Source organism: Vicia villosa, linkage group LG7 (assembly GCF_029867415.1).
Source record: "Vicia villosa cultivar HV-30 ecotype Madison, WI linkage group LG7, Vvil1.0, whole genome shotgun sequence".
Classification (NCBI taxonomy): Eukaryota; Viridiplantae; Streptophyta; class Magnoliopsida; order Fabales; family Fabaceae; genus Vicia; species Vicia villosa.
In genome coordinates, this window is record NC_081186.1 from 103,113,816 (window position 1) to 103,128,444 (window position 14,629).

Here is a 14,629-nt window from a genome sequence, read left to right on the forward strand (position 1 = left end):
TATAAATATTCAAGTTATCACATTCTTAATTAATGTAGAATTTTCTCACACTACGCACATTTGTAATTTTTTTCAACAAATATGATAAAAATATATATTTTTAATATAAAATATATTAAAAACTAATATTATAAATAACAAAAAATAATTATAATTAAAATATATGAAATAGGAAAAATAAATTAAATTATACTAATAACTATTATTATCAAAACTGCAATAAATAAATTAATAAAGTATATCATATAAATATTATAGGCTTAAATGTACCTTTGATCCCTGTAAGTTAGCGAGTTTTTGATTTTCGTCCCTGTAAGTTTTTTTTTGTTGGTATGAGTCCCTATATCTTACTTTTTACTTGCGGTTTAGTTCCTAAAGCCAAAATTCGCAGGAAAATCTGCAGGTTTTTCTGCAAATTTTGATTTTAGGGACTAAAACAAACGCAAAAGTGAAATATAGGGACTCAGACCCAGAAAAAAAACTTACAGGGACGAAAATAAAAAAACTCGCTAACTTACAGGGACCAAAGGTACATTTAAGCCAATATTATTTATAGCATTTTTGGTTTGGTTTTTGGAAGAGGCAAAAACAATTTTAGAGGTGTATAATTGATTCCGTAGTGATTTTGAGGTATTTGATTTTTTTAAAATTGAATTGATTTTCATTTAGAATTGATTCTACTTAAAGCTGAAATTTGTAGATTTTGAATTTCTATAAAATTTCTTAACCTAATTTATTATAGTGATCATGCCAAAATTGATTATGGATTGATTTTATGTGTTAAACATGTGTTATCGATTTTGATGATGACAAAAAAGATCAAATAAAACATCATAAAAATCTTCGAAGGAAGAAGAAATATTGAATCAAATAAAAAAAAGAAGTTTTTGATGATTGATTTAAAAGAATCAAATTTTAAAGAACACCATAAAAAAAAAACATATTTTCTAAAAGCTCTCCATCTTATCTTGTGGTGAGATGTCTTATCTTTTCTAAGATCAAAATTGTAACTTGGGTGTGTTTTTCCCAATGTACTAAAGTCATGTGCACCCTCACACAAGTTCTTCTTTTTTTTCTTTCAAAAATTCATCTATTTTTAAAATCTGTTTTGAAAATCACTTTGGATTAGGCCAAAATATTTTAAAGGTTGATCATAATTGATTAGGAAGATTTTATAGTTGATTATATAGCGAAATTAGGTCTATAATATATTATGGCCCCGGTCTAATCTAATCGATTATGAGGTAAGATTTTTTTTAATAATTAATTATAGAGACCTAGTAATCAATTATACTTTTGATCGTACCAATGCCTCATTTACTATGTCTTAATCAATTATGATCGTTGCCTAATCGATTATGGAATGGATATAGACATTCCAAAGTTTGCTTTTTTGTTTAAATTATTTACTATAAAAGGAGGTCATGTGTTCATTTGAAAAACACACGAGATTTTAGAAAAAATATTTTCTTGTCAACTCTCAGTTTGCTCCAAGTTTTCATACTCATTTAAAATATCATTTTAGTCTTGAGTTCCATACTCACCTTGCTCCAAATTTTCATACTCACTTAAATTTGCAATCACGACGATCAACTACATTTGATTAACAGTAATTTCTAGATCTTGATTCTCTTGAACTCCTTGAATTGCAAAAGTGGTAGATTTGTCATCGGAATTGGTACGTTTTGCCTGAAACTCTTTAATTTTTCTAAACTTTATGTTGATCCATGAGTTTAATAATGACGCCAAGTTATTGAGAGACTTGATACATGATCTAATTCAGTGATGTTTTAGGGGAATCAACTAGCATGTCTCCTAAATTATTGGGATGAGCCGCAAATGTTGGTATCTCAATTTTATGATGGTTAGGTCATGGTTGGCCTAACCTCTTTGATGCAAATGAAGATGGTATATCCTTATTGTTGCTACTTCTCTCTGAATGGAGATGCATACTCCAAACATAATCTTGGCATCTCGAATTGAATTTTCACTGATTATTATCGTAATATCCCACTAGATGTGTCAAATTTATTGTTAAACTTGAAAGTTAGTTGAGGTATCGACTATGGCTCTTAACAATGATTATATCTTCCTGAACATTGTCAAATGAAATTTATCCCTCAATTAGAAATTCTTTAACTATTTTAAAGAGTGTTATGCATGATATTTTTGGTGTTTGAGATACTTTATCAAAAATTTATACAAATACATAATAAAAGACAAAGCGTCCAAAGGATATATATATATATATATATATATATATATATATATATATATATATATATATATATATATATATATATATATATATATATATATATATATATATATATATATATATATATATATTGAAAATTTATATAAATCTAACATTTAATGACAAATATTAGTCTTAGTCAAAATAATGTGACTTGTATAATTTAATATTGTTTGACTATTTATCCGAAGGATATATGACGCCACACGTTCAACTTGATTCTCTAGACTCCCAATAAGTATAAGTCTTTCTTATCTACGTGCGTGAAGCTCCTGTAGAACGTGGTTCATCACTCTTAGTTTTCTTCAACTAGAAGCGCTATAAACTCGAATCACATGTAAATTACTAAAATTGTCAAATTCTACAAAATTTTGATTAATTCTTACACTTCTACAAATATCTTAAATCTCAACTGCATTATTTGCATTTCTCCCTCCTTTAAGACATTTGCTAAATTCTCTAATTAATAATAAAAAGGGTCTCAATTCTTGAGAATATCTTATTACACCCCTTGACTCTCTTATGCACCTGGCGAAATTTCAAATATACCCCCTATTTCCGTAGATGCACATCTGGAAGCATATTTTTTTGTTAAAAGTTGAATTTTTTTGTAGGTGCATCTACGGAAGTATTTTAAACTAGTGAACGTTAGGGGAAATGGCAAATTAATTCAATTCAGGGAATATTCCGTAGGTACATCTACAAAATGACTTAGCACCATAATATTCCGTAGATGCACCTATGAAAGTATCTGGTATATTTAGAATCAGCGTGATCACTCCCCCATTGTTACATTTCTTCTTCAACACTCTCCACAACCTAGAAACTTTACATCATCAATATCATTTTCACTCCAAAACTCCAGCCTTTTGGTGCAACAAATCAAAGGAAGCAAGAGAAGACTGAATTTCAGGTAAATAATCATCTTATGCATCAATTTTCTGTCAAAAAAAGTAACGTTGCTTCCGTAGGTACATCTACGGAACATGTTAAAGATGGACACGTTCCGGATGTGCATCTACGAAACGCGTCTGTGCTGTTTTTTCCAGCAGTCTTGTGATTTTGTGTTATTTGTGTTATTTTTTACAAATAGGTATGGTGCATCCGGATAATATCTCAAGAGAATTAGTTCATTTAGTCGATGTTTTACCGAAGGTTGAAGGGTTAGTCGTAAAGGCGGTCAATATCGGCGGTGACTTTAATAACAAGAAGGAGTTTGATGATCATGATAACATGCTCACATGGATTCGTAGGAATTCAACTAACATTGGTTTTGGTGCGGTAATAGGAAGATCGGATAATGGTACAACAAAAAGAAACGCGTTCGTAACATTGTTGTGTGAAAGAAGCGGGAAATGCCATCCTCCTTTAAGGAAGTTTAAAAGAGATGACACTAGGTACTAGAAAAGGCGATTGTCCATTTAAATTTCGTGGTTACATGTTGGCTAGCAAGAAGTGGAAATTTAGTGTTATTTGTGGATTGCATAACCATGACTTGTGCGCAAAATTACGAGGTGAAGTTGTAGGTTCTGATTGCGCAAAGTGTGGTTGTACTATTTCTAAAACGTATGGTTCCCGTGTGCTAAAAAGATAAAACTAGGTGAGGCAATAAGAAAGACAAAGTTATCCCTCATTGAAAAAGACTTAGTTTTGATGATGATGATGGTTGCATCAAAGGTGAAAAATCGAATATCTCTATTACTTTCGAATTGGAAGTGATACAAGAGAGGTTTTCGAAAGCCGATGACAACATGGAACTCCACATCAAAGAACAATTGTGGAAGATTGGATATCCCGAAACAACCGACATGAAACCGCCTTTTCAACAAGTTAAGACAAATTGGGTGCATCGAAGAAATTGAAGCCTACACCAAATAACAACTCGACTACATGGGCTCATTGTATTATGAACACGTCGATAAACTTTTTCCCAACTCAGTGATTCCAAAATCTTAGAAATCTCAAACAAGTTCAAACAAAGAAGCTCGCATGAGCAAACCGCCTCCGACACCTATTCCGCCGAAAATTCCAATCATCGAAGAGATGTCTATTCCACCAAAAACTCCATTCATCAAAGAGATGCCGGTTTTTATGCACAAATACGTTGAGCGGATCGTCAACGTTGCGGGGGACAGTAATTGCGATTACCGGGCCGTCTCGGCGTTGCTTGGTAATGAACGGTCGGCAAATCTTAGAGATGTGCAAGCGTCCACCGGACTATTGAGATGTAATATTTAATTTACTGTTGAAATTATGAATGTAATGTCGATTTTAATATATGAATGTTGTTTTTATCCCCTTTTCAATGTTGATTTCTTAGTTTTTTGTGTCTGGGTCATTCCGTAGATATGCATACGGAAGTTTTTTGTATATGCATTTACGGAACATTTTCACGTAAATGTAAAAAAAGTTATTTACGAAGGTACATCTACTGAAACAAAAAGAAATTAATGAAAGCACACATGGTACTTAAGAGACCCAAGAGGTGTAGTAAGAGTTTTTTCAATTCTTTTATATATATGAAAAGTACTGCTAGTCTTGGTATCCTCGATTTCTGCCCCACGTATCATGGATCGTGTTCTGTAGTTAATGAACCTACGAAACGTTTATTTATCTATTTAATTTAATAGTAAGCTCTCTAATTAATTAAAAAAGAAAATTCCTTGACATAATTTTTGTTTTTGACACAAAGGATAAAGTGGGTACATTTTTTAATTGCTACTTCTAATAACTAAATGGAAGCATGCTCAAGTAATTAATATCCTATAATTATAGTATAAACTATCTTTGGAGTGTCGACTGTCGAGTAATTTAAATATTTTGGCTTAAGCCCCCCAATACGACAAAAACAAGTAGTATTTTAATAGCAAGCATTGATAGTAGTTGCACTGCATGCCACCAGCCAAAATTTTCCTGCTGAATAATTACAAAATACAAAGTCTTTATAGTAATTTAGTACAGCATTACTTTAGTTTTCATGCATTTTATTTTAATTGAAAAAGAATTTATATCATCAACAAATTGTAATTATTCATGTGTGTAATTTTAAATATGATTATGTTCAAAGTTAAACATTTTTTAAATAATTGGGTGGAAAATATTTATTAACAATGTAGTTGTTTTTATACTAACTAGTCAAATATCCGTGCGTCTATACAAATAAATTTATTTAATACGATATAAATTTTATTTATTATTTAATTATAAAATCAATAATAATAATAATATAAATTCAAATGTATTAAATAATTATAAAAAAAGAAAAAAATGTATGTTGAATGGAAAAAGATTTTTTTTTTTTTTATATTTGGATGTGTAGCTATGTTCTCTTTTGTTTTGTTGGGTTTAAATTTGTATTCTATTATGACATGTATGTATTGCTAATGTATTTATGTGTAGTGAAATTCTCTTTTATTGGGTTTAGATTTGTATTCTATTATGACATGTATGTATAGCTGTACATTTTTAGGGGGAGTTGGTTGTATGTTTGTATCATATCCAGGGGACCATCTCCGATACGATTTGTATTCTATTATGACATGTATGTTTGAATCAAGTTTTTAAATCAATTCGTAAATCTTTTTAGCATACATAAAATCTTTGGTTATGTTTGAACATTGCTTAAGATGTCTTTTGTCAAGTGCATGAGTTTGTGGAGTAAAAATTATGTGTGTTCAATTCAAGTCAAGTGCAAAGAAAAACTTTAAAATCATAAAAAATTGAGTTTTGATGCATTTGATTTGAATCAATCATTTACTTACTCAATTTTATTCGAATCAAATTACACACAAGTGACTAAAACTTTTCAAAACAATTTGATTCGAATCAAATCAAATACAAGTGACTAAAACTTTTCAATAACAATTTGATTCGAATCAAATCAAATACAAGTGACAATTTTTTTTTCAAAAACCATTTGATTCGAATCAGATTTTAGACATGATTCGAATAAGACAATTTTATGTCACCTCTGTCCAATTTGATTTGAATCACACTTTGCACATGATTCGAATCACGAAACTTTTCAAAGTTCTATAGAATAATTGATTCAAATCAATTATTACACATGATTCGAATCACGAGGCATATGATTCAAATCACACATTGCGCTTCGTTCAAGTCAACTGCAAAATGGGTAAAATATCTGAATCTCTTTTATTCCATTAACTTGCTCACTTGACTCATTACATGCATTTACTTTGATTTGAATATAACAAATCTTTTTATGTCTTTTGTATGCTTCATCTCAAACACATATATAAGCTGTTGTCATCATTTGTTCATAAATTATTTTCAAAATCATTTTGTGAATTTCTGTGAAAAATCAACCACCTCTTTTGAAATTCTTTCATCTTCAACCTCTTTTCAATTCCATTTCTTAATCATGAGTGATTGTTAATTGATTGAGGGAGAAGTTGTCTTGAAACTAATCGTTCTTGAAGAATGGAGGTAGACTCATGCGAGGACGACATAGTCGAACCACTATAAATCCTGGTGTCATCTCTCTATCCCTCACTCTTGAATTTGAATTTTGTAAAACATGCATGCTTAAGTTAAAATTTGGCATAGCGATTTATTTGACAAGCTTAGGTTTTGTTGAAATTTGGAACCTATCAAGAGCTTTACTGGTGATTGAAATCTGAGAAATATCATGCTTTTAGAATGTGTCTTGTTGATTAATTGTTTAACCACATCTCGTGACTTATCCAATTAATTCAATTGCATACCTTGTGTTTCTTCATCTAGACATTACGATAATTGTAAAGTGATTTGAGTTGTTACTTAATAGTTGACAATTGAGTATAATTTCAAATTTCACACTATAAATTTCCGTGCGCAAACTCTGAAAAATCCCCGGTTATTTCCATTTGAAGAATCAATTGATTTTGTTTTCAAACGTCTATTCAAATCCTCTAGACTGTTTTCTATTGTCATATTCTCACCCAACATGTTTTACACTTGATCATAGCGTTATACCCCTTTTAGTTAATTAATTATATTGATTTTTATTTCGTGTTTAATGCTTGTTATATCTTGATCATTTTTGTGAATCTAATATGCTATTGAGAACACTCCTATGTTTAGACCAAAGATATCCATTTATGTTTAATATGACTTGATCATTTATAACTTGTTTTGTAAATTTAACTTGATGTTCCGACTAACTCTTTAGATTTAGACCTAAAATATTCATTTATTGAATGCTAACTTGTCATCTTATTGTTTATTAGATTAATAGATCGTTGAATAAACAATACGATTGATATCATGACGTTATTTTAGACATGGACAATGTTGTCGAGTGATAAATGATCATATGAATGGATTGATGACTAAAATATGTATAATTGATTATTAATATGCATATATTGATTGAGGAAATTATGAATTGAGGAAATTACACACATATTAATCATTAATATGCACGCATATTGCTTTATCCCACCATAAATTACACACATATTGATTGAGGAAAAATTAATTTTTATCCAACTAATGATCTTTAAATTACTAACATCTCAAATATCTAATCCTTTCACATTCACATATATTGGTGCATCTTTTTTAGTTTACAAAGGAAGGCCAAATGGCCTAGAGAAAAAAATAGAAAAAAACTTAATAAGAGACTCTAACAAATCTAATGAATGTCACCTCAATATTATTATCAACTTAAATGATCTTCAATTTATTTGTTAGGAGAGTTGGAAGAACGAAGAGCTCATTATTTGTCAAAGGATACCTATAATTGACAGGTCAATCTACACAATAATTTTCTTTACGTCATACAATCCTTGTAAGTCATCTTGGTATGTTTTCCTCAATGCCAGTTTCTATCCTAATATCAGAAGGTTGAAGGCGTGGGTCGATCCTTATAGTCATAACAAACAATCAGATTATCAATCAGAGAAACAGCTTCGCGCCAGAGTGCCAAAGTCGTCGCATCGCATAAGAGAAACAAATAGATACTGAGAAATCAAATTGGATCGGTTCAAACTTCAAAAATAAGTCATCCGACTTAACTTCTTTACGGACCACTTTACCGTAAATCTCATAATCTAACTATTTTCTTTGATACCATGTTAACAAGAGAGAAGGAGGAAGAGGAACAAATTCGACACCCTTTCATTTATAGTTTCAATCATATCGGAAAAAGTTAAAGAACAAAAGTTACAATAGAATAACCATTACCAATTACTCTATTGGTAACAAATCAAAAATTGCATTTGGTATATTTTAATTTGGCCAAAATGAAAACAAAATTTAATACAATACTAGGAAGCAAAATTGAAGAGAATTTATTTATAAACAACCTATTATGATCTACAACATATATCTTCTCAACTCAAAAGAATGCCAAAATCTGTAACTGATTAAGTACTTATTTCGACATAATTGAAGAAGCCATCAGCGGAATATGAGATGGCGAAGTAATGTCCCTGGAGTCCAGATGAGAATCGTGTCTTTTGTTCTAAGAAATCACTGCTTCATCCTTCAATAAAAATATGATTCAGGAAAAGATTTCAGTTTATAGTTTAGTGACTGAGAATTGTATAAGATTTGATTTGTATCATTTAACTAGCACTCGAGAAAAAGGCTTACTTTAGATATGAATTATATGGTCCATATATGTTTCTATGTTCTATCATCTTGTTCATCGATCTCCTCAAGAATAACATATTTGGCTGCAGAATCTCTTGTATGATGCTCTGATTCGTTGTCACCTGCATGACCCTTCTGAAGCTTCTGGTATCTGATATAAAATAAAACCAAAAACAAAGTATCACTATGTCTGATGCGCACGTATGGCTCCGAGAAGTTAAGTGTTTATTCAAAACACTTACTTGTACAGATTAAACAAACTGACACCAATCATAATAGTGAAGAGGCCAAATCCTTTCAACCAAGTAAATTGATCATGAAAGTATAAAACTGCGACCTAAAGACAAAAAGCAAGAAACCAAAACATTAAGTTCAATATAGTCAGCGAGATCAATAATCTAAGAAGATTTAATAAAATTAGAGACATGAATTGATACCAATATGGTGACGGCCTCCTTAACAACCCCGGCTATTGTGACTGTGACGGCACTAGTTACAGAGACCAAAATATATTCTGTTAGTACCTGCAAGAAGACAAAATACGACCGTAAACACACGAAAATATCGTTAAGGCAAGTCAGGTAAGGAGCAAGTTTTATAAACTCGAACCATGAAAAAGGCAAGTGTTCCACCGAAGAACATCAGCAAGCAACTTCGAGTTATATGATATGGAGTATCAAAGTACACATTTTCTTGGAATTCTTCCCATGGATCTAATGCAAGAGAAAGAAGTGCGGTTGCAACAGCCATTACCGGAGTTACATTGCTCATCAGGGTAAGTGGATTTTTCAGACCTGAAGTAATTGTAAAAAGCATATAAATATATAATACAACAGAACGAACAAAATTCTAGCTGGAAAATAATTACGGACAAATAAAAAGCTTAGGGGGAGATAGCGAGAGAATTTACAAGACAGAAACGGTGAAATAATGCAATCTTCGAAGTTAATAACACAGCATTCAACCAAACATAAAAGAGAGAAAAACAATATCAAAAGCCTTTGCAGTGACGTGGGGTTAAGTGAGGCACTTACCATAGGATTCTTTCTTTTCAATTTGGTTATCAGTTCACACACGAAGAGAATGAAAATCGGGTTCCAGCCCAAGAAAATGAAGCAAGAATGTTAAGTTAGAAATTGCAGGAAAAAATAGCAACGTAAATGTCTTTGGTGTCTATGTGTAGATAGACATGTATAGAAACAATATACAATAATTTAAGAAACTGAAAAGGTATATATAATACCTGCAAAAGGATCTGAGTCATACACCAACGAAACCCGGACATAACAGCCGCAAGCATGACAAGTATAAATCCCCAAAATTCGAATTCTGTCTCTTTTGAAACTGTAGTAGACCAAAATAAAATTTAAGTCTATTTTGATATATAGTTGAGGTTTTTAAAATTTTTGAACGAACAACATGATAGATGAGCATATATGTAACTATCGGTAACGTGAACAAAGATATGAATACCTGTTAGTAATATGCCAATGGAGATGACTAAAATGATTCCTGATAGTTTAAAACTTGGTGTCTCCAACCTTCCAATTCAATCCAATGTTTAGAATTAAATGATAGAAAACAGATAAAGATAAACACAACTAAAATTCATCCAAAGATATACACTTAAAAATATGAATATATGATTATTCAAGAACCAATATCACAAAGCAACATGAAAAAGATAATACTAAGAAACAGAAATATCAATTAAAATAAGGCACCTTTCACAAACAAAAAACCATTCCAATTGCAATTTATAGGGTCAGATTATTATAGGCTGTGTATATATTTTAACATCGTAGAAACTTTATTGTTCGTTTTAAAGGTGTTTGTAAATTAGATGCTCAAATTTCGTGGTAACCTGCAGTTAATTCAAGTCTTTGGAGCATTTGGTTAAAGTAGAATGTTCTCTTAGCATTATCTACTGGAGGAAAGCCTTATTATGCAGCCACAACTTAACATAGCCACCATTAGTAATGTGCAGCCAAGAAAAGTCACAAGGTGGGAGGGAAGCAAGGAAATTATCGGCTGGGGAAGTGAAAATCAGTTGCTGAATCATTGTCCTTATGATAGCCTTGAGGACAAGGCTTATTTTGTAGGAGAGGGTAGTGATAGGGTCCATAATATTGATGTTGGGCTAGGTCCATGTAGGCCCACTAATTGGGAAGTTTAGTTTAGGAGAAAGGTTAGTGGGGACAAGCAGTTACTTAGGGAGTGCTATATATATATGCACGTGGGTTTATTTCAATTAGGAGTTATTACTCTGGTAGGAGCAGTTTGCTCTGGTGGTTACAATTGTATTTCCTTTTCCATTTCTTCAATTCAATCAAAAACTATCCTATTTGCTATATCAATTTCTTGGATTTCTATCAGTTGTCAAGATCTCAATTTAGATTTTACGATCTCACTCACCCCTTACAATTCCGATCTTAAGTAGAATCATGTGTTGTTACCAAATTTGAAAAAAAATCATAAAACCATTAATTTTGTGCGATCTTTGCCAGATTCGGCCATGATTGGACGTTTTCCGGCCACCACCATTAAAAGCTGAGAAGGATGACAAGATGCAGAGGCAAGCACAACAATTACGGTTTGGAAGCGATGAATGCATGCCTTTTGAAATGATGAAGTTTAGACTTAGGGTTTAGAGAATAAACAACTTACTTGTAGACTTTGTTTTAAATAATTGACTTATGATAAACCTAGTAATTCACCAAATATGTCCCTAATGTTTAACAAATGTTTCATACGGTCGTAAAAAAGTATAAAAACACAATCATACATGTCTATAGAATATGAAAAGGAGTCACTTTCCCACAAATACACTTGCCTACTAAAATATATTATCTAAAATTCCTTAAATATATTGTATTCTTTTTTCATTTTAGTATGATTATACGATTTTTGTTGCAATCTTATGTTTTACGGTTTTGTTACCCCCTCTTGATCTTACAAAAATAATTGGGTAGGATCTTCCAATCTTAGCTACGATTTTATATTTTACGATCTTGCTATTCCCTCCCGATCTTATGCAAGATCCCGATCTTGACAACCTTGTGCAAGACTTCAAAACATAAAGCTTGTTTTCCTAAATGCATCAATTACTCCCATGAATTATCCTAGTGACAATGTTCCTTCAATTTTAGCATATTTACTACTTGTCTCAAGAAACCACATAATCAGAGTGATTACAAAAACAAGATGAAAGGAGACTCACCTAAAAGCAAAAGCAAACAAGAGGAGAAAGATCGGAGCAGCAGATTTACACTGCAAAATAAATGAAAAAGGTAAATAAGGAGGGGAAAGACAGTTAGTTATTCGCTTCCATAAAAATGAGGGAGCATGTAGAATCAAATTCCGATGTAACATTACATAAAGAAAACATTTCATTCTAAATAAAAATGAAAGGAATGCCACAAACCATTGTAGCAAATGTGACAGAGATGAAAACTAGAGATACATTGCTCAAGTTAACATCCATAGCTGTTCCAAGAGCAGTCGGGACAACTGTGAAAGGCAAAGTCCATCTGTGGCATTAGTTGATATAAAAGTTAATGTAATAAGTTGTGATAAAGTTGTATAAAAGTGTGCATCATGGAAAAACATCAGTGAGCAAGAGAGAGAAAAGACGTAAAAACAACAGAAAATGGTACAAACCAATCAACCTATGTATTGTTAGATCATTTCATATCGCTAAATAAATTGAGTAAAAATGGTAATTCAGAAAGAGAGAGCCTACTATTTACATTAGAATCTTAATAACTGAGTGAAAACTTTGAACAATAAGCACTAATTCAGAACAGCTATTGCCATAAGGAATTACAAATTAAATGCGGAATATTATTCATCAATACCACTCAATAAGTAACAAAAAATGAGAAAATATCACCGAAAATGAAATAGGAAGTTACGGTGTCGTTGCCTACCTAATTACCATATTAAAGTCAACAGAGTTAGAGCATAGAATAGCAAGAACAAAATTTACCTCGCAGAAAGTAATCCCTCCACGACATGACAACATTAGTCTCAAATTTATGAGCCCAAAACCACGTGATAAATTTCGATAAAACAGCTTGCATTGAAAAGTGGATAGTATTCATTAAAAAAGGAGCCGGGAACTTTCCCATATGATCTCCCAACAAACTTTTATTATACCTGTTCAAATCAGATAACAATAAGCGACAAAACATAAAAGGATTCACATTACAAACAACACTACAAAAGAAAAAAAAACGAACTTACAAGGTCAAAAATAAACTGAAAGTGTACCACACAAGTACGAAAAACAACGTCTTCAAGATATTCGCTACAGGGACAGTATCTTCAGAGCCTCTATCAAGCGATCCAACGCCACCTCCCGAACCATAGGAGTCACCACCAACCGTTCCCCTTTCAGATCTCTCTTCAATTTCAAAAGGCATGTGCTTATCTGATCCATTACCTCTCCTATGAACAGATTCATCATCCATTTCACCAGCACCGTTTATCGGCACACTCCTTTCCTGCTGTAACTTATCAAAAGAGAATCTCTCTCTATCTAAAACTCTTTCTTTCACCTCATTGTTTTGAATTAAAGGCAACTCAAAAACAATCTCTTCCTCATCACCTAATTGTCCATCCAAAACAACCCTTCCCTCACCACCACCATCACCAACATTATCATCATCACCACACCAACGCGAAAACGAAAGTTCTCTTCGAATGCCACGAACGCCCGATCCTAACCTTCCACTATCAAAATCATCCACAACAACCCCTTTAAAGTTACAACTCTCTGAATCTAATTCAATGTGTACCATCTCCTACTGTATAAATTCATATCCATGTTCCATCCAACTTTTTCTTAACAAAATCTTCAATTCTCACAAACCCCAACAACAAAAAAATGTTCACTTGGATTATCTCTATAACACAGCTAGTATACAAACTGTTAAATTCATAAGAATCAATAATCAGTAAATCTACGATGACCCATTTGAAGTAAACACAGTTAGCACATAATAAACATGATGAAACTCAATAAAAATGTAATCTTTGAATATAAAAATGCAATCTTTGGATTATTACATGATGAAATAATTGATGAAACGCGAAAGAAAGAAAAGATTAACCTGGAGGTGGATTGAATGATTGAGAGAGAAAGATGAAAGGAGAGATCTGAGCTAAGTGGGTCGGATCTGAAGCATGGTTTTGATGATGAATTGAATATCACATAAAGTGCAATTTGTGTATCACCAACTTTTCTTCATTAATATTTTTCAAATGATAATAATAAAACATTTGGTTGATTAATATTTAATAATTTGACATAATAAATTATAAATTGTTTTTCTTTAAAATTTAAAATTTAAAGTTTATTTATTTAATAATATTATTGTAATATTATTTATTTTGTAATTTTTAAATTAATATTTAATGAGCATTTAATTTTTTTGAGTACTTTAAAAAGTTATAAAATATATTTCACTAATAATTATATATTATTTCTTTTTCTAAAATTTATTTATATGAATATAATTTGTTAAGTGAAATGTGCCAAAATATGAGGAAAAAATACTTTTATTTTTATAAAAAGGAGTAAATGGAAGAAAAAGGGAAAATGAAGGAAATATTTGGATTCATTTATGATGTGTTTGGTTTGGCGGTTGGGATTCACAAAATCGCGGCGAAAATTTATGGTGGACCAAAAGCTACCTTTTGTAGCTTCTCCAAATCACGGTGGGAGAAGAAAAAAAACGTGTGTTTGCAGCCGTGTGTTTGCAGCTGCAA

General features: G+C 31.5%; 1 protein-coding gene across 1 annotated transcript; it reads right to left on the reverse strand.

Moving 5' to 3' along the window:
- Positions 1–8,360: 8,360 nt before the first annotated feature.
- LOC131616279 (probable sugar phosphate/phosphate translocator At1g06470) lies at positions 8,361–14,107 on the reverse strand. Its single transcript, XM_058887564.1, has 13 exons — positions 13,972–14,107; positions 13,103–13,787; positions 12,846–13,015; positions 12,282–12,367; positions 12,078–12,127; positions 10,331–10,398; positions 10,101–10,201; positions 9,892–9,904; positions 9,467–9,651; positions 9,295–9,381; positions 9,100–9,194; positions 8,858–9,008; positions 8,361–8,747 (listed from the first exon to the last, which is right to left on the reverse strand). The coding sequence occupies exons 2-12, from the start codon at positions 13,657–13,659 to the stop codon at positions 8,891–8,893; spliced, it is 1,530 nt and encodes a 509-aa protein (XP_058743547.1). The 5' UTR covers positions 13,660–13,787; positions 13,972–14,107; the 3' UTR covers positions 8,361–8,747; positions 8,858–8,890.
- Positions 14,108–14,629: the final 522 nt, after the last annotated feature.